Genomic DNA, 20,935 nt, shown 5'->3' on the forward strand with positions numbered 1-20,935 from the left:
CGATACATGATGAAGTTTGTGACAGCAAAATGAAGAATTTGTATAGACAAAAAGTATAGTGACTGATCTGCCAGTCCATGCTTAGGCATAATTGCCTTGCATGTCATCCTTGCCAACAATGTCAAGTACCGCTGCCCGCCTGCTAACTACACGCAGTCATTGACGAAAGTGGTTCATAATACATTATTGGAGCATTGCTCGTGGTACCTGACGTGCACGATCCATGTGCTAACCACCATCACCGCTTTTCCACGAGCCCGCGAACGAAAGCAGCCCTTAGACATCAACAAAACAATCCGCTCCATAATATAACGTTGACCTTTACCTTGCTCATCATCACGGCCAGTGTCCGATACCATCATCGCTTCTAGACCTCTTTCATCACGCCCTGTCAGAGTCGAAGGCTCACTGAACCCGTCTTCGGGTCTCCGAGGCGAAGTGCCTATCACACCACCGGGTGATCCTAGGGACCGCATCGCACCCAACGACACCACCGTTCACGGCCAAGTCACCGACACAACCTTTCTTCCATCAGGTGGACCGCCGCAGCACGGCCACCGCCACCACCACAAGATCTGCGCGGTCGTAATCCACGACAGCACGTGCGCTATCGTCGTCTGCTCGCTTTCTCCTCCTCTGTGTCGCACACACACACCTTCTCTGGAACTGTCTCTAACGTCATCCCTGCTGTCTTCTCCCTCGACGACGAACCTTCGTATCCGGGATTGGCGGACGCGATACTCTCACCCCTGTTCTGTCTCTCTCCTCACGTTTTCCTCTCGCCCAACAGAGGGGAGTCGGTGGTGTCTCACCTTTTTCTACTATTTTTTTTGCCCTCTCTCTTTCTCTGTCGCGGTGTTGCCCCCGCTCCGGTGCGGTCCCTTTAACTGCTCGCTCTTTTGTCTCTCCTACCTCGTTCGCTTTTTGTTCTATTCATTTCTCTGCAGCAAAAGTGATTGAGCAATTTCGTGGAGGGGGAATCGTGAATTCGATTACACGTACACTGTCGCCCTCTCCGTTTGTTGTACTCTGTCTTTCGTTACAGCTGCAGAGGTGTCGGCGCATTGAGTGTGTCCCTCCGACACTGCGGGTTTGGAAGAGCGTTCATCCGTGTTGAGGAGCGTGACTCCCCTCGCAAAATGGAAAACTATAGTATAGGTTCCGTAAGATACGGACTCGCACAAGCCAACGTGACTTTCGAGCTCGGAAGCACTGTGTAAGTGCAAGCAGTAACGGAAAAAGTTTCAACAAAGAAGCGATGTTACGTTCGCAACCTTGTCATGGGCAAAGAACTCACAACAGGTGGCAGAACGTGAGGAGTAGCTGTATCCAACAGCGCCTATGCAACAAGAGACCTGAAGTGTTCAACGTCCCGGAATCACTGGAGTACTTATTCTACCTTGCACTTAATAACCTCGTCATTTAAAGAGAGCGTCAACAGCTCAGAGTCCTCCAACAAAATAACAGTTCTTGGCCAGGGGCGAATCCAAACCCTCACTTATGTCTAATATGTCACTTATGTCTCACTTACGTCTGTCTGTCTATAAATATGTCTGTATTTATTCGAGATGAAGATAAATGAAATAAACACTTGGGGGGGGGGGGGGGACGGTTTCGTTGTGGAAGCTCGTAACTGCACTCTTAAAAATGAACTTCACCACATAGCATACTCTCCTATAGCCAACCATCATCCCGAGTGACACGGTTATTTCCCCCGATTTGCTGAAAACTGGGGGCGTACGCCATTTTTGTGGTATTATGCAGGTCATAATCGTCACATGAATGTGGCGTACGCCCCTCCGTTTTCATCAGAGTAACGGAGAGAACGTTGTCATTCGGGATGATGGTTGGCTGTGGGAGCGTGCTATGCGGTGAAGCTCTGTTTTTAGACTGTGAGGAGGGGAAAGGAGAGAACTAATGTGTTTTTTTTTAATGTGTTGCTAGCGCCGCGAAGCAATCCTGGCTATGAACGGTGTATACAGACGTGAACAGTTGGAAAGAGGACAGCAGGAAGGAGTGGGGGGACAGGGGAGGTTAGTATGCGTCCCGGGCCGACTTCAGGGGAACTGCGCCTGAACTAATGTGTGGGGGTGCGTGATCGCCCAACAGCCCCCCCCCCTCGTATCCACCAGCTATACGCGCCCTATTTCTTAATTGCGTGTTAATTTCGAAAACAAACGCAGTCTGTGCGAAGAAAATAATCACAAATGCAGCACGCATAACTGAAAGATCCTAACCGCGCCACCCTGGTGGTGAATACTAAAATCACGTATTCCAGTAACACACAGTAGGACGCGCTACGCAACGGCTTTTGCAGCACGTTAGCATGCAAGATCTGTCGCTCGGTGGCGCCCTTGCCAGTTGTCCACCCAGACTAATGATTTGGCTCAGAATCCCAGGCGACACCCATCAGTTAACCTTCGCCAGCTTGTCTCTGCATATACATACACGAGGCATTCATTGAGAAGCTGTGTATACGTCCAGCCAGATTATGGGTGCAGTATGCGTGCCTAACCGGTTTCTCTCAGTTTTTCTTTCACCTATATATCTCGATGGAGTTTGGCACAAGGAAAGTCTGTGTTTATATGCGAGTTCATTATCCTTACGCCGCAGGTAAAATGTACGCGGGGGAGGAGTGTTGTCTCGAAGACCTTCCTTGCCTTATTCCGTTCCTTCGCTATATAGCGAGCTATTCATTAACAGTGCATTCGCGATATATACATCATCTAGATTTATCGCGCCGCTCGAATAGCAGCCAGACAACAACGATTATATTTTAATGATGATGATAATTGCGGAGTTTCGTCGCGAGGGGGCGATGCTCTATCCCATTGCTGGCAGTATAGTGGCTACAGTAATTGTGTTGGATGGACTAATATGCGGTTTCCCTTTCAGGATAACAAAAAATTACAAAAATTACAATTGTTACCACTCTAACGAAAAAAAAAAGGGAGTACATTGAGGATCAACCACAGCTTTTAGTCCCCTAGATTGCAATTACTGCCCCGTTAATTGTTCCCTGACCCTGAAATTTACTCCCTAGCGCTGCAGATAGTCCCTAAACTTCCATGCATTTAGTCCTGAAAGGGACTATGTACTGTTTGTGACAGTGCATCTAGCGTCTAAATCAACTAAAGTTTCTCTCTCTCTCTCTGTCTCTCTTGCATTTTTGCGTAGAGTGTAGATTGCAGTTAGTCCCCTGTTTTAGTCACCTGAACCTGAGCATCAGTACTGCAAATAGCTCCGAAACTTCGCAGAAAGTACAGTGCATTTTGTGCCGGAATAGTCTAATTTTTGTGGCAATGCATCATAGTCCCCAAAATGGCCAAAAATTGCTCTTCTCTTTTATTTAATTAGTTATTTATTTATTTTTCTCAAAGTGCAGAAATCTCGTTCGGCTTACTGATACATTTGGCAGTCAGCATTGACCTCATGCACTCCACGAAGTATACAGGTCGAAGAGTTTATTAACCCTGGCAACACATACCGAGATCCGTGCTGACCCTTTATATTTTTTGTTTAAATTACTTGTTCTTGGAAGCTGCAGCAAGGGGGATGTCAACCATGCTGGTTCTCTTTCCAAGTGCATCGCTAAGTAATTACTAACACAACTTCTCCTGACAACAACGAAGCCATACGTTTCTTTTTTTTTTTTTTTTTTTTCGGAACAAAGTGTCAGGACGTATGTAGTATAACGAACCGGATGTACAAACGGTCGAAAAACATGCGTTTTCTCCGCCGGACCCCCCGAGGACCTGTGTCTATAACCACTCTAATTACTACCTTTCCGAGGTGACCTGCTACACATCACTTCTTTCGTCCTTCCCTTTCGGCAACTGTTTCCTCTCCGACTTTCCCGTCCTTAACCCCTGACCCCCTTCCGAAGGAGTCCGGAACTCGAGTATATAGAAACCGGTGAATGCACACGGAAAGCAATTTTCGCGGCCTATATCGTTTTTCTCGGAAGAAAAGCTGCGACTAACAACCTCCGACTGATAGGGGAAAAAGAAAAAAAGAAGAGAAAAAAAAACTGTTCCGTTAAAGACTGACTTCGACAGCCGTCCCAACATCACAAGAAGGAAACACAGACGAGGAGAGGATATCCGAGTTGAAAGTAAACACTGCGAAAACGCCTCTCTCCTCCCCCTCCCTCAAACCCGAGAGATGAAACAAAACGTGTATACTCATCAGAGAGGTACAGAGAAAAGGAAACAAGAAAAAGAGAGAGAGAAAGGAGGTAGAGTCTTCACCAGAAGAGGCGAGACACCCGCGTCAAGGATGAGAGCGACCGCTATACGAAATAAAGGCTAACAGAGCCCGTCAAATGCAAAAAAAGGAAACCCGAAACGGTTCTGTACACAGTACACACACACGCGGTCTTTTCTCCGAGCTCTCTTCTGAAGTCACGCTGATACAGAAAGAGGGAGAGAGAGAGAGAGGTACCTTTTCGAGTGGAGAAGGGGAGAGAGAGTTAATCGACTGCAAGGAACCCTGTAATTTGGTCCCGCCAACCGACCAGGTGGGACATTTGACATTGATGCATGCTCACCACTTCAACATGTCCACCAGGCTCTTTCTTTCTGCCCGTTGCCCTTTTGTGGCTTTTATTTTGTTGAGTGCCTCGCTTTGTTTTGTGGTTCGCGCCTTGTGGAGCGTTTTCGACATGGTGGCGTCGACGTGCTTCTGCTGGGCGATGGTTGCTTCGGCATCTGCGGGGCTGTCGCATGTTTCGAGTGTCGTTGTATATGGGAGCGCGCCAGAGCGAACCTGTGTTGCGGTGGGTTAGTTAATGACCTCAACCCGTGTGACTCGAGCTTTTAACATCTATTGTCACTTACTCTAAGAGTGTGCTCGAGAGCGATAACAGAAGGTGAAAGAAAGGTTGTTGAATGCTTGTACGATTGCTTATCCCGTTTGGGTAGCGGAAACAGCGGTAAATTTCAAGAAAAATGGAAAGCGAACGCAAATTTTTGCACTCTAAAAAAGAAGGAATGATATTTTAGTCCTTTATAGGACCTACATTAGCACAACCGTCACTCCCTTTTGGGAAATCACGCGTGGAAGTTTTGTGCAAAGTTTAGAGACGCACTCTTAAAAATGATCTTCACCGCGTAACACGCTCCTAGCCAATCGTCGTCTCGGTTAACAGCGTTGTCTCACCTGATTTGTTGAAAACAGTGGAACACTTTTGCAGCTCAAAAACAAACAAACAAACAAAAAAAAAAAAAAAACGCGCTTTTCACAAATCGGGAGTGATGAAGGTATCATTCTGTGCAGTGGTTGGGCCTTCTTCTGCTTGTTCTGCTTTTAGGATGTACACTCTCAAAACAGAACTTCACCGCATAGCACGCTGAGCGCCAACCATTGCCGCGAATGATAGGGTTATCGCCTGTGATTGGAAGACACAGGGAGGCGTACGCCTTTTTGTGGCAATTTTCATGTATCCAAATTGCCACAAAAGGGCGTACGCCCGCCTCTCTCTTCGAATCAGACGTGATAACCTTATCATTCGTGGAAACGGTTGGTGTACAGTGTGCTATGCGGTGAAGTTCTGTTTTTAGAGTGTACTTGCAGTGCTGGGGAGTAAATTTCAGGGTCAAATGACTAAAATGGTGAGTATTGCAATCTGTGGGACTAGACGCTCTTGCCTGAGAGCGTAGATCACTCGTCTCGATTGGTCTGAGAATTCCTCGTTCCCTCTCAGTCGTATGCACTTTGGATTGGAAGACTATAACAAAGATTGAGCCCTAATGACACGTACACTATTAAAAATGAACTTCGCCGCACAGCACGCTCCTAGCCAACCATTATCTCGAATGATATCGTTATCTGACCTGATTCGCTGAAAACGAGGGGCGTACGCCTTTTTTGTGACAATTATGAACAGCATAAGTGTCACAAAAAAGGCGTACGCCTCCGGTTTTCAACAAATCCGTGCAGATAACGATATCATTCGAGATTATGATTGGCTAGGAGCATGCTATGCGATGAAACTCATTTTTAAGAGTGTAGTCTGTTTAATTCCGACATTTTACACTCACTTGGTCGAAACTTTTGAACTACATGTTGAAGCCGATCATCATCTCTGTTCATCATCTCTTTGGTTTCGCATCATCCTGTTTGTACTTTCTGTGAGTGTAAGCGTACTGGGGTAGCCAGTTCGACTTCTTCGAAACTTACATCCCCATCTTTTTTCTTTATCACATCAGCATCACCTGTTTAATAGACCTCAGATTTGAAACACAGGAGGAAAGCAAGAAATGTATAGAGGCAGCACAGAAATTTCGCGCGCGGTGAAGCGCAGCTATTTTACTCGCCGACGAGCCCCACATAAAGGATGGAAGTTGGACATCACAAAATAATACGAGAGCGGATACGAACAGGTGGCGCCACTGGATTCCTTGCATTCGAGCCATCAAAAAACGACCTTTGTAAGACAATGGTTACAGGTTAAGGTTGCAACCAGGTCTCAGGTTGCAGATAATGTTGCGAACGTACGTTCTATATAGTTTTACGCACTGTACGGATCACAACAGGCATATTTTCTTTATTTTTACTTTTTATTTTTTTCACAGACGACCTATTTCGCGAGCAAAATATTACATCGCTTTATAGAACATGACTGTACACTACTGTGTGCCTTGTCCCAGACTGTCTGGAACTAGCGGTGTTATTACCTAGTTGGAGCGTGTCCCTGTCGGATTGTGTACCCGCTATTCCAGGAGACCAACTAGACCAACTTTCTACACTATATCTTGATCTTTACCTTTTTTTATTTTTCTTGCTTCACGCAAGACAACGTTTAAAAAAAAAACGATGGCCATTGATGTTCTGAGAGTGGATCACATAGATAGGACAAATACACGCACGCCTCAAGTTCCTAAGAAATTAATGATGAAAGACGGGAGTCACTGAAAAGGTTATCCGGCTGTAGGACTCGAACCCACATTTTCTGGATTACCGGTCCAGGACTCTTACCAATTGAGCTAAGCTAACACCTTTTTTTTCCTCCTCAGCGACTTCCAAAGGTGCGTCATCTGCGTTTGCCCCTTCAGATGACGCACCCTTGGAAGTCGCTGAGAAGGTGTGTTAGCTTAGCTATATAAAAAAAAAAATAGTGTTAGCTTAGCTCAATTGGTAAGAGCCCTGGTCCGGTAATCCAGAAGATGTGGGTTCGAGTCGTACAGCTGACTAACCTTTGCAGTGACTTCCTTCTTTCATCATTTAAAAGAAGAACAAAAAATATGGAAGTCAAGAAAAAGCTAATATCCGTGTGTTACCTTGGCACTGACACATTATATAGACAGCCTCAAGTGTGTACCTGACACACAAAAATGACGCATGCTTATAATAACCATCCGTATACACGGAGATTGTTGCTGGCTGTTCTCAGCTCGATCTAAAAAAAAGAAAAGAAAAAAATCGTCTTGTTTCTCGCTTCTTTTGTGGACGCACCGACACACTTGGGTCAGAGATTGATGTTTCTTATTATTTCTTCCCCCCCCCCCCCCTCCCGAGAACCTTGTTCACACACTCACATACAACGAGTGATGCCAGCAGGCCTGGCCATTCTGCTTTGTCACGTTCTGGCCTCGGGGTAAACGCTGCAGCGTGGACGCAAGCGACGAGACAGATGAAAATAAAAGAGAAAACGAGCCTGAACTTGGGCCAAGGTGACTGCAGGGAGACACGATCTCACAAATCACGGCGTCGCTCCATCCCTCCTTTTTTTTTTTTTTTTTTTTCTGCTGCCGACCACTTCTTTCTGCTCATTCCGTTTTCTGGACACTTGCCCGCATTTCGTGTGAAGTGAGTGCCGATTTGTATCACCCTAATCCGATATGAAGTGGGAGTTCCTCGTATAACGTCAGGTCACGGTTGCGAAAATGAACTGCGGAGAAAGGGTTTTCCACTCGGTTGTCGTTCTCAAGGCGTTTCATAGCATGCGTTACTTGAGTTGTTCCAGCAACGAGGTGTGAAGCACTGCATTGATGTCTTTTACTGTGGCAACACAGACTTCATTCCGGAGTATATGCCCAAAGTTAATTGTTCGTCGCAAGTTGTTATGGAGCAAACGCCTAATATATAGGAGAACCGAGTTACGATATTCAAGTGTAGTACAGTATAAAAGTCATCGTATCGAATAGTATGATGGATCGCAGGTAGATTTAACTAAGTACTCATTTTTATTGTGCAATGTTGAGATGCTACATTCTGCTGTGTTCTTGTTCCTTATGTGGTACAACAATACTCAGATTCCTTTTCTGTTGTCAATATACTCTACAACAACAACGAATGCATGTAGTGACGACAAGTGAGGAAATATACCATTTCGTTTGAGGCTCACTACCCTACACTATAAAAGCAAAGCTTCACCGCGTACCACTCTCCTAGCCAACCACAATCCCGAATGGCAACGTTCTCTCCCTCGATTTGATGAAAACGGGAGGCGTACGCCACTTTTGTGGCAATTAGGAACTGCATACTGCCACAAAAATGGCGTACGCCCCTAATTTTTGGCAAATCGGAGGAACGAACGATGTCGCTTGAATTGATGGGTGGCTAGGAGTGTGCTATGTGGTGAGGTTCATTTTAAAGACTGTAGGGCACAAATTTTACTTTTGGCACACTGGTGTGAATATGAGTTATGAAATAATGAGGTGATGAGTGAGTAACGGTACTGCGCCCAGGTCCTCGGCCCTTGAGACTTGAAGCCCTCATGGCCAGACAATGTCAGCGCACGAAAGCATGTAAATCACAATATGGGTCCAGTTCTGCTAAAGAGCGCACTGGGCACAACCACTAATCACCATCATCATCACCATCGTCCTCCTCCTCTTCATTGGCATCATCATTACAGAAGTTTCCCACCAAAGTAACTGGTACAAGTGATGTGGAGTTGCGGGCCTCGCACTAGTGGAGCCAAAATGTCAATTTTATTTGTTCTGAAAACCAACCAACCAACCAGCGTACAGGGCTTCCCGCTCAGAATGTAGCAGCGGTATTCCCCCAATGTTTGTTACAGTGAAACCACGTCATTATGACCATGGTCGTTCCTGAAAATTTTGGTCATAATGCGGAATTGTCATATTAACGGGGGGATTTGTAGAGGCTTCACAGCATTGTTCCCCAAGAGTATGGTCGCAAAGCGCGTATGTCAGATTATCGGGGGGTCATATTAACGACGGTTCACTGTATACTATGTTCTTTGTAAGTCCACAAACGTGCCATCACTATATCCTATCAGAGCACCTTAACAGCTACATATCAGGGACCTCGGCCTGTGCCGGGTTCCGAACCCTGATGACCTTTCCCCACTCCCGGCGCGCAGAACTAAACCCCACACAAGCACGGTGAGCGCAGGAGATCCACGACAACGATTAAAGCGCGCAGCCGGGGCGCCGCGGCATCAAAGAGAAAGGCGACCATTATTGTGGCAGTCGTACGAAGCGGAGATTAGATTATAAAGCGCCCTCGTTAAAGCAGCAGCCCGAAACACTGACACTGCTATCTATCTGGTCGACCTTTCTCCGGGCGTCATCACGCCGCTCTGTTCGAAAGCACTCAATTAATTAATAGCAGTTTCGCCAACTGGTCCAGATCGCCGCGCGCGTTCGCACAACTCTTTCATTTGCACGTTTTCTCTGGGGCGGGGAGGCTTCCTCCGTCCGGCGAGGTTGCCGACGCCAGAAAAATTCCGAGAGAAAAGTCCAATCTTCTCGAGTCACGACGACAATTGCCTGTGCAGGAATTTTCTGGCCCGGAAGCCTCGTAATTAGTCACTTTCTTCCTTCCAAGGACGCGCTTTGTGAGAATCCCATTGGCTCGGTACGTTGACGCTCTAATAATCTTTTGTTTTTCCCGATGTCCGCTTCTATAATTGTGTTCCGATAGTTCCCGCGCGTGCCTTACGCCGGGGGACTTGGAAGGAAGAGAGAATATGGCTTTAGCCCCAAGGCGGAAGAAGATGGGCAGCTGCCGCAACAGTGCTGGGTGGGGAGAATGAGAAAAAAAGAAGGGGAGAGGGATTCGTAGCCTCGTCGCGTTTAGATTGGTGTGTTGTGTTTATAACGGTATTTGCTGGCGCGTCTTTTTGGAGGTCATTTGACGTTGGGTGCCAAACTATCCGGTTGACCGTGTTCTTATAGTTGGTGTTGTTGTTATTGTGTTGTTATAGTTGGTATAGTTCTTATATAGGATAGCTGGTGTACTGAGATAGACTTTGGCTTCAGTGTGATGAATAAACACGCGAAGCTTCGTCAAAGAACATAACGGGAAAATTGGGGAGAACCCTTTTTTCTTCTTCTTCTTTTTCTTCTTAGCGTCGGAAAAAATTGCCCAAAAATTCGCACACCTCTAAAGTTCGCTCCTGAGACTTTTCTTTCTTAATTTTTAAAATTTTCAAAAAAAATGAAAGAACCGTTTTTAGCAGTTAAAATTTTCGGGAAATATTGCCCAAAATTCGCACACCTCTAAAGTTCGCTAGTGAGAATTTTCTTTCTTCATTTTTCAATTTTTCGAAAAAAATGAAAGAACCATTTTTAACAGTTAAAATTTTCAGGAAATTATGCATACCGTATATAATTTGTAGGAGAGAGAAAAAAAATCCCTGTTTATAGTTGGCTGCAAGCCTAAAGTATCCTATAGGACTGAAGAAAACATCTTCCTCACATCCACTACGAACTGTCCTTCTACGGGAATAACAAATCGATCTCACGAGTCATAGCCTAAATAAAAAAAGGAAAAAAAAACCTTCGTGACAACTTACCCGACGCTCTGCAGGGGCCCTTTCTCTATTTCCCGCCTGCGATGTACATCGCGATAGGGGAGATATAAGTACGCTAAACACCCGGCTGGACAAAATCCACAACCATTCATTATATGCACCTCCTTTGTTCCATCTCTGAGCGGTGTGTTGTCTTACCCTCCGGCGATTCAATGACGCAGCTGCTTGCTGTCGCCAAAAGTTCCCCGTCTACGAAAGCGACAGTCGCGTCAGGCCAAAGAAAAAGATAAAAGAAAGACCAATAAAAGTGAGAAACAATTCGAAGGACACTAACACGTCAATTATTTGTTGCTCATCTCTGGGACGAGAAATTACCTGTAGGCGTGTACAGGACGTGGCTTTACGAACTGACGCGACACGCAAGACACACGGCATGGGTTTTTTCTCATCGTTGTCGAAGTCGTCGTTGAGAGTTTGTTGGGAGTATTCCAAGAAGAAAAGTCTATGCGCAAAGTGTGTTATACAAGGTAGCCCTACGTACTGCTCTATTGCTAACGAATCGTAAATAAAAATGAACACACGAAAACTGCTCGTCCGTTGTTCAGTTTCGAGACTGACGTTGCTGTTAATGGAAGACGTCTCAGAATGGGAGCACTTTCTACTGGCAACAAAGACTCGACACATGAGAGTTCTGTAGGACGACCCTTAGGAAACCATACCGCGACTACGTTGTTACTGGAAAATTTGTAAACACACCATATTATTTAACTTATTCTAAAATCTTGTCGATCTTCTTCGATATGCTGCTGATTGTTATAGCATTGCTTGCCGGTAACATTTCGTTCTCCTCCCCTTCCATATGTTCCTTTTTTGTATATGTATTCAAACTCAAACTCAACCCGTTCTCCTTCCGAAAACAGAACAGTCATTTTTTGTAATTTGCGTATTACTTGCAAAGGCAGCACGCATGTGATGGGCCCATATTAAATATTTGAGCAAGTACAGGTGCAGTTAGACCCCCAACAAATTGGGCTGGTTTCAACTGTGCGAAAAATATCGTAGCTCCTGCTTTAACGCAAGTCAGATAATGAGGAATATACATCACGCTGATTTACCGGGCATTTCCCTCATTCATCATCATTAATTTATCTGTTGTTATGGTCGTTGTTGGGTAGAGAAAAGAAAAGCAGTATTGAACCTGACACATTTGAATGTTATAGCTAAAAAAAAGGGGGGGAGTCAGAACTCAGGGGTCCTGCAACCACACAGAAGGGAAAGGACGTCCTTCAGTCCAGCACGTCTCTGTATACATCTCGTGCTTCACAATGTTCCATAATTTTTACTAGAAACTACTGTCTTGCCACAGCTGGAACGAGGCACCGAGAGTCTACATATCAAATCTACCCAGACTGAACGATTTTAGCCAGCGCGCTGTATACCTACACTAATATATCGCAGCCGACAACTTATCCGCGACTGTTAGCTATGTTCCAATAACTTACGCTGAGCGTCTGCCTTTAAAGAAAGCATGGATTCAGTTCTCAGAGTCGCGTCTTTTGCGGTTCGATGGCTAGCGTTTACCGAGAGGACGTACGTCCGTCATTCAAAAAAGGAGCAGCCACTTCTTTGCACTGGCAACGCAGGAAGGACGGCATTTTCATCGCAAGCCGGGCGTCAGTCGAGCATGATGCATATCGAAAGCGACGCATGGACTTCGCTTCATATTTACACCTACGTGTGCGAGTCCATCTCTCACGCACCGTCCTCCTCTCCAGCCATCTGCGAACCCGTGGGCGGTCTTGTCTCGTCACATCTGTGCTCGTCAACTTGAGAACGTCTCGACGAAGAGGACCTGTGTTTACTCGCGTGACAACACAGACTGCGACGCCGCCAAGTGTCCGCAAAGAGGACAACTCTTCAGCGATCGGACGTGACTTCTCAACTGCGCAAACACGGCAGCATTTTCTGTCCTTCCTCCTCCTCCTCCTCCCCCACACTTCACACTCTCATCGCGGACCTTTTAGAGGCATATTTACACGAAGAAATAAAATGGCAGCCAAAAAGGCGCTCTCGAGCCTCTTTGAACACGACAAAAATGACCCACTCGAAAGTGTACGGGGGTTGATGCCGGCTGTGCCAACATCATGGTCTGTGCTGTGACAAAGTAGAAAGTCAACACAGCAGAAGGCGCTGTTAGCGGGCGATTCCTGGGAAACGTTTCTGCTCGAGGAGGCTGGGGATGGTGGCCAGAGGAAAAATGTGACTCCGCTGTTCTTGACGGAGGGGCTTGACTCGGTTGGAATGTAGAGTCCAGACGGCTGTTGTCGGCTATTGTGGACGAACTAAGTGTTACATAGAGGTCAGGAACATGCGTGGCTCTTGTGCTGGCCACGTGTGTGGGTCAGTGTTGTTGTTGTTGTTGCAGTTCTTCTCTCTCGCAACTAGAAGAGCAGGTGAAGATGCGAAAGTGTGGGGTTCAATAGTAAAGATGTCTATCAGCCATGCTGGTTCTGAGCAGGCTTTATGTTTATCGCCTACGAATCGCGTTCTGTCCACAGGTGCGTTGAGTCGAGTTGTTTCATTGTTTTGTCTTAGTGGCAACATTTCTGTCGACGAAGCTCCCTCAACGCGAATCATGGGCATCATCATGGGCATAAAAAGATATCTTGTTACGCCGCAATATTTAACCATAAGTGTATTTTGTTCTATGTGCTTTATTCATTGGTAGCCCTCAGTCCTCTGCTGTCATATTTATCACTATCGTTTCATACTTGAAAAGGTCGATCTGCAATGCACACGTGGTGTAATCCATCATGTTCATACGCATACGCATACTCCTACGCATTACCGTAATCTTCTTTCATCATCTAAATCATCTTCGTCTTTAATCGATCTCATCCTTCTTTCACCTTTTGTTGTTTTATCCTTGATTTCCTAGTTCTTTTCTTTCGGTTATTTTTATTTATTTCTCTTTTTCTTGTCTTTCTTTTTGTTTTGCGGAATAGCAAGCCGACATACCGTTTGGCTGACCTTTCCTCCCTTTTTTTCCTTTGTTCTAATAAATAATCCCCCCTCCATCATGTTAGCTGTCTTCAGACTAAGCTTACTTACCCCCCCCCCAAAAAAAAATCGTTAATGACAGTTTTAAACTTGATGTTTAATGAGTACACTAGGTAATGGGCATTCAAACCCCTAAACTTTTTTAGTGAGCGCCATCATCTATTTGAACCCCTCACGCACCCAAGCAAAAGAACAGTAAACACATTTTAGCGTCTTCCCATCGTTTACGTCCATTGTGCCACGTCATGCTGACGTCACATTAGCTCTCATTCAGTTGTTCGAAAAAAATTACAGTTAGTGACACGGCGAACACGTGACAAGAGATCAGTGACATCACTCTAGGCGTTACTGACCTATCGCACTATACGAGCTTGAAGCCTAATGTTTACCTTAGAAGAGACAGCTTACCGACGCAGACGACAGGCTTCCGAGGTGATTCCGTCTTCACCACCATAGCGCTCAAGAATCCGCTTCCTAACTTAATGGAAATTCTCACTTTTCACACCGGACCAACTCGATCTTCGCTCCGAACTAAACTACCCCGCGGGTGCCACATGGAAGACGACGTCCTGCCATGACCTCCTCCTCCTCCTCTTACGTCGTCGCAAGAACCACCGACCGCCCTCGAAAACCGTCCCCAAACATCACCGCGACATCGACAGATTCCCACGAGGAGCGATGAGAGGGGGAAATAGTTCTCGACCTCAGCCAAGCTACACCTGAAGAGGACGACGCCAGACAAACTCCTGAACAAATACGAAGCACAGCGTCGACAAGTGCTACACAGACACGGCGGCCCAGACCAAAGAGGGACCACCTGATGCTCCGCTAGAAAAACCACCGCAAATGACATCACCGCAGGTTGCCAGACAGGAAGACTCCTGCCGTCATTGTGTTTTGCAGGTCCTCACCGCAGTTCATCATCCTCAGGCCCGGCTACCGCGAAGTCAGGGAGGGGGGCAAGAAACAGAGCGACCTAGCGGGACGTTTTCTGCGTAAAATTCGCCGGGACGAGAATCGGAGCTCATTATGGTCCACTCATTTGCCTGTCGGTTCAGGCGCCTCGGCGCTGTTTTTCTTCAGAAGTGCTGCGGTATGGTAACGACACAACAAAGCTTCGATTTGCTGCGGCCCCCGTGGTCGGTGTCCGGCCATTGTGTCCGACCAGACGGTCCTGGGGTTTCTGCGGGTGACCGATCGGGACTGCTCGGTGTCGGAAAAGTTAGGGTGATCAAGAGGTGCTGATGCGATAGCTTATATACACCGGGAGAAGATGCAGGGGTGTTCACGTGCACGAAAAGTGAGAAGGAAACAATGAGCAGTGATGATGGAAGTTCTGTCATTCTGCCGAGAGGGCGCTGTTGTTCTGGTAGGGTCCACAGAGTTAGCAACTCGTTACTCAAAGCAGACGGTGAAAACGTTAATAAAACGGCATTTCGGACAGTGGTAATTTTAGTCACTTTGGGGACTATACATGCATTATTACAACAATTACTCCCTTCGCCGTGCTGGGGAGCGAATTACAGTGTCGGGGGACTAAATTGGGGAGTATAGTTGCGCTATAAGTGACTAAAAGTTGTAATTGCAGTTTACTCCTCTTCTTAGAGTGTGCTTCTGGCACGCCTAGCTGAAATATGTGGTTGTTCGTCTTGTTAGCTTTCTGTTTCTTTAAGTATTATTTTTCGTGTAAATGGGTAGTTAAAAAAGAAAGCAGATGCAGGTTCCTAAGTACCCTGCTATGGAAAAACACTTTCTCACACAAGCAACCTGAGAACCTACAGCTCGCGACCTCAGACATTAGTAATAACTGTTGCGGCTGCAAGCGATCTGGAATATCACAATTATAGCTGTATAACTTAATTTAATTACGTTTATGTCTCCGCACATTGCGGTGTTGTTCTGTTTAAATGAACTGAATAATGACTCCAGTGGTATAGGATGTAACCTAAACATGGTCATTACATTGACAGAATATGACATATTCCTTAAAATGTGTCTATATGTGTGAATTACATATTCAATAATACAGTTTGCATAATTGTTTCGTTGACACGTTTAGCATGGAAAAGCAGAAAGCGAAACATATCTCAGCCCGCAGCTCGTCCCCTAACGCTTGTATATATAGTTTGTTTGTTTGTTTGTAAAGAAAAAAAAAGAGGAATTGAACTCATAGTTTCTTCTGAGAGCGCATGGATACAACTACACATATTTCTATGGGCCCACATTCAATACATTATTATTATTATTATAGTTTCATTTTCTTACATTGTGATTCCTTTTTGGACCCTTTTCAGTTCTTGGACGTTTTGACAAGTGAGGAGACCCAAACGATGTTTCGTCTTGGGTATCAACGAAGTACTACCACTCCCTCTATCGCTCACTTTTTTTCCCAAATAAATCAAATCCTGTACATGGAGTGACCCCGAGAGTGCGTCATCTTATTCTATACGCGAACCTCTTCAATCTCCTCAGTCGTCAGAGCCACTTTAGCGCAACAGAAGGCAGCGTCGAGAAGAAAATGAAAATACCACTTAAAGGCTCGCTTTAAATATATGCATAGAAGCGGCAAGTAAGCAGGCGACAGGCAGAGAGAGAGAGAGAGAGAGAGAAAGGAGGGGGGTGTGGGGGGTACCCCTCGATGTAAAAAGAAATGCGTTGTCAATCAGGTTCTCCATCATAAATCACGGACCGCGAAGCCCGCTTGCCCAACAAAAACAACCTTCACTGCATGGCCACTTTTCGCCATTCATTTATAAGTACCCCATACGCCTTTCCAGCGTTTCCATCGGCGTCTGTATCACTCCCGTTTTTCATTTCTTTTCTTTTTTCTTTTTGATTTACATACGGGTATTTTATCGCGAAATTTCGACTCTCTCAGTTCCCCTGCGAGGTTTCACCGGATAAGTGTTTGTTGATCATCTATTTTTTTCTTATTTTTATTTTTGTCGTTGGGTTTAATAGTGGGGGTTGAATTCCGGTTGACATTAATGTGCCGTGTTAATCTCAGATTTTTTTATTATAACGAATGTCGAAACGCGGAAAATCCAGCGATCTAGCGAGTGCAGGTTGAATGCAGTTTCCGGTATTTCGAACCGTTTCCGTTGCGCTTTGGACCTGAGAACAGTCTCTGTTCGAAGTAACGGTGCCAGTTTTAGTGACTCGTTTTAATTCTCTCAAACGGTTCGCGAACGGTTTTGCCACGAACCAATCAGATGATTACGTTCTGAATCACTTCCCCTCCTCATTGGACATCCGCGAAACACTTCGCGAACCGTTTCAGGAAAAAAAAATTGAAATAAAAATCCACTAAAACTCGCTATTTGACTAACACAAATAACCCTGTCCCCATTTATGGCGCTTGTAAATAATCGATTTTTTTCTAATTCAGTTCAATTAAATTCAATTCATTCAGTTCGAATCATCTCCCGCTGATGTTTCCTTAGAACGTTTTTTACAAGATGGCGTGGTCCAACGTTTTGAACGTTTTCACGTCGTCCAACCGTTATATCCCCCGTCAAGGCTGACCACTGCGCCGATGCACTTGCGGACGAGTGTGGGAGGTACCGATATTTTTGTGATTAGATCGGATAAAACGATTAAATTACAGCACAGCCCAGTCACGAAATCGATCCTCGCCAGCAAATCAGCTGGCATATGTACAACAGTGAACCACCTCCCGTATACAGGACAACATATACAAACAAACATATAATCGCGCAATACAATGCTAAGGTGCCCTCCTGAACCTCCCCGTTATTACAAGCTGTACATGCTCTATGTGCTGTGTACTTTAATACCAGTAGCCATACAATATTGAGGTGGGGGGGGGGTGGAATACGGTCAAGAGTATAACGTCGCCCAGAGGAGAGAGTCATGGCGAGGCGATGTAATACCCCCGCCAGGATGACATGGACCGAGGCTGGTGATGAATGAACTTCGGGGGATTCTTATAGAGAGGACGTTGATCTATTGCACGCGCAAGTAAATAGCCTGAGTAGCATCTATACTGTTGGTGCTTTATCCGCTGCCCTTTCTCTTTCAGAAAGAGAAAAGAAAATGGCGGAGCCACTTGCATTTAGTGTTTGTTCGTGGGGAGCTTTAATGGGAGAAAAGCTGGTTCTGTTGTTGATGGCTGCCAGTAAACACAGCTAGATTGTCTTTTTTTTAAGCCAGTAGCTTTATAGAATCAACTGCGTAGGTCCGTCCGTAGCTTTATAGGACCACGTGACAATGCCACGTGATCGCTGCAGTTATGAAGACACCGCACGCTCTGTAAATGGCCCTATATTTAAAGGCGTTTAGCATAATTATTAAAGGTTCAGCCATTGTTTCCCTATTTTTGTGTTTATGTATACATATGAGGGCTGTTAGAAATTGTAATTTAATATACCATCTTCAAACTGTATACATGACACTTCTCGGGTAAACACAAACAAGCCCCCGCCACATCTTAAAGTGCCACGAAGACCTCCGGCCCTTCCGCGACTAAGGCCGCTCGGAACCAGCCGGCATGCAGAATTATATTTTTCGCTTTTCTGATTTGTTGAAAACAGGAGGCGTACGCCTTTTGTGGCAATTTGAATTGCCACAAAAAGACGTATACGAACCTCTCTCTCCTCAAATAAGAAGCGATAACTATCGGCACATTGGTTGACGCACAGTGTGTTTGCTGTGAAACCGGATGTCGTTTTGGCCCTAAACCGGAAGCGGTGAAAACGGCATGTATTGTCTGCAAGGTGTTAAAGCAGTTTTAACAGAGGTTAACGTCTACCTTCAAAAATAAACCTGAAATCGCAATTGCGTAAAAAAGAAAAATAGACAGAAAGAAAACACGCTGTACATGTAAACAGATCTGTACACGATGTCGATTCCACTGCGTCTTTCATCGCGTTTTCATTGATTAAATTGGTTAGGTCAGCAATCGCGACTGAAATGTCAACATTTTTGGCTAACGCAGCCGCAACCCTGAGGCAAAGTAAGGATTGATGACGCCGACTTGTAGTTATTAGCATTCAACATGCGGACACAGCTAATTTGCAGCAGCGTATTCATCAAAATGACAATTAATTAAGCATCCTTCAAATATACTTACACAGTAAAAAGAAAGAAAGAGCAATAACAGAGCCGTTGTGGATCGCCTCCAAACCAATCAACCTGGTATCTTTTCACATCTCCTTCTGTTTCCTCCTCTCCTATTACTTAGCGACGGCAACAATCGACTCTCTCGATCCCTCCACCGGATGTGTTGTCTGGACCCTTCCTTAGGTTTTCCTCTAGACACTCCGGTACTGGTCTTGCCACAGGTCCCTGTGAAGTCGGCCCCGAACGCATCTCCTAACATACCTATATCTCCCACTGTTCCCTGCTGCCCCCCTCACCAACTGTTCGCCGTATATTGCCTCGCAGACCGTGCGTTACAGACGTACCCCTCCCACTCGTACAGCTTCCCTAGAACGCGTAAAACGGCAAGGTTTTGCCTCCTTCACGAAACTCTCTAACGCGTGCGACAAAACAACGTTGCTCCCTTCGCAGGTCGTATACTATACACTCGCTCTATGATGCACAACCAACAGCCAACAGGGAGGAGAATCTTCGTTTCGGCATTATCATTATTAATATTCCTTTTACGACAACGACGAAACGGTATGTGCGTCCTTTTAAAGGCCTTCGCCTTCGAGGTATACTCGTTCCGTGTATCTCGTGCACTCCAGAAGAGGCTATAAAGCGTTCAAACGGCAAAGAAAAGATCGGGGCGAGGTCGCATCGCCGTCTTTTGTTTCTGGGCTCGGCCGAGGTCCCCGGGGCCCCATTGCAAAAAAGGAAGGCAGCAGGAAGCTCCCGAAATTCGACTGTCATAACCGGAGGGAAAGGGCGAGGGAGAAGGAGGGGGGGAGAGAGAGAGAGAGAAGCGGTCCCCGAATGCGTTATACACTCTATATATCTATACAGTTTGTTTATGTTTTTGTGCTAGCCTGGCTCTCGGAACGCGTAAAAAAAAATGTCGGCCGTTGTATAAAGACAAAGGGAACCCGCCTCGAAAATATGCAGCGACCTCTACTACAATATAACTTTTTGTTGCCGCGTTTTCGTTTAAGACTCATCAATATGTGATCGGATGGTGTCAGTTTGCAGGAACGTCGGTGTTATACCTGTTTTGTTTCCCAGCTTCGAGGATTTTGTATGCTTTTCTTTTCTTTTTTTTTTAAGTATGCCGGATACTGGTACGTATATGCAAGGCGCCTCGAGGTAGGATTTAATTCCTAATTAACGTCAGGTTAATTTGACGGCTCAATGGCCCGAAGAGGGCAGCACCATACCCGACGCCTGGAACACCAAAGAAAACTCGCACGCTTCGGGCATGACTCGCATCTTTTTTTTCTCTCTCCTTGGTATGGACCGCGCACGATAAGTGTCTTTTTTATGCGAATAACGTCGTAATAGACCGTCATTTTCCTCGTACACAGTATATCTGCAAGTCATTTTGAAGTGACACATACGAGACAGCAAAAGAGAGAGATTACAGAAGTGGTCGCTTCCTGTCAGCATCTGCATGCGGCAGCCAACCCTCGTTCACGAACGATGTGACCCTTTTCATCAGTCGAATATCTTGCGCTCTGACCTGCCCCTGCTATTCTTAGCCAACTCTTACTAGGCTGTAACGTTCCTCGTGCATGCTGCCTTCAAAGCGAAATGTCCGGCTCGGGGATCTAATTATAAAGGATGGGTGCTTGTATACCAGTCGTACCCCTTTTTTTAAACCTTTTTTTGCGACTGGCTTCATGCGGCATCGATACTCATTTGTAAGTGTGGGAGGCTTTAGGGGGTGTCAGTGTGCGCATTTCTTTGGAAAACGTTGTACCTTTTCCACTGGTGTTGCATTTGCTCAGAACGTTTGCATTAGTATACTTTACAAAGACATACGGAGAGCTTATTGTTGTTACAAAAGTATTTAAAAAGGGCCTTACCTGTCTCCAAGATAAAAAGAAAAAAAACCCGAAAGATTGCCTGTTAAAACTTCGGACTCCATCGGTTACGGTGGGACAACGTAAGTGACGTTACATTCCTTGTGTCGAAATAATGTAGAAATAAAACAGCTGCTGTTGCACGTATCAACGTACAGCTCCTTCTTTGTATATCTTTTTTTAGCAA

General features: G+C 45.6%; 1 protein-coding gene and 1 long non-coding RNA gene across 4 annotated transcripts in view; one reads left to right on the forward strand and one right to left on the reverse strand.

The window, feature by feature from the left end:
- Positions 1-20,935, forward strand: part of LOC135371298 (uncharacterized) — a 114,080-nt gene that overhangs the window by 37,889 nt on the left and 55,256 nt on the right. The gene's annotated exons all lie outside the window — the stretch shown is intronic.
- Positions 1-20,935, reverse strand: part of LOC135371295 (zinc finger protein basonuclin-2-like) — a 192,927-nt gene that overhangs the window by 27,157 nt on the left and 144,835 nt on the right. Inside the window, exon 1 of one of the 2 annotated variants that reach the window (XM_064605404.1) lies at positions 326-674. The exons of the other annotated variant lie outside the window; for it this stretch is intronic. Within the exon in view, the coding sequence (XP_064461474.1) occupies positions 326-476 (151 nt within the window). The 5' untranslated portion in view covers positions 477-674. Of the gene's footprint in view, positions 1-325; positions 675-20,935 lie in introns of those variants that run through there. 2 annotated transcript variants of the gene reach the window in all.

This window comes from Ornithodoros turicata, chromosome 10 (assembly GCF_037126465.1).
Source record: "Ornithodoros turicata isolate Travis chromosome 10, ASM3712646v1, whole genome shotgun sequence".
Taxonomy (NCBI): Eukaryota; Metazoa; Arthropoda; class Arachnida; order Ixodida; family Argasidae; genus Ornithodoros; species Ornithodoros turicata.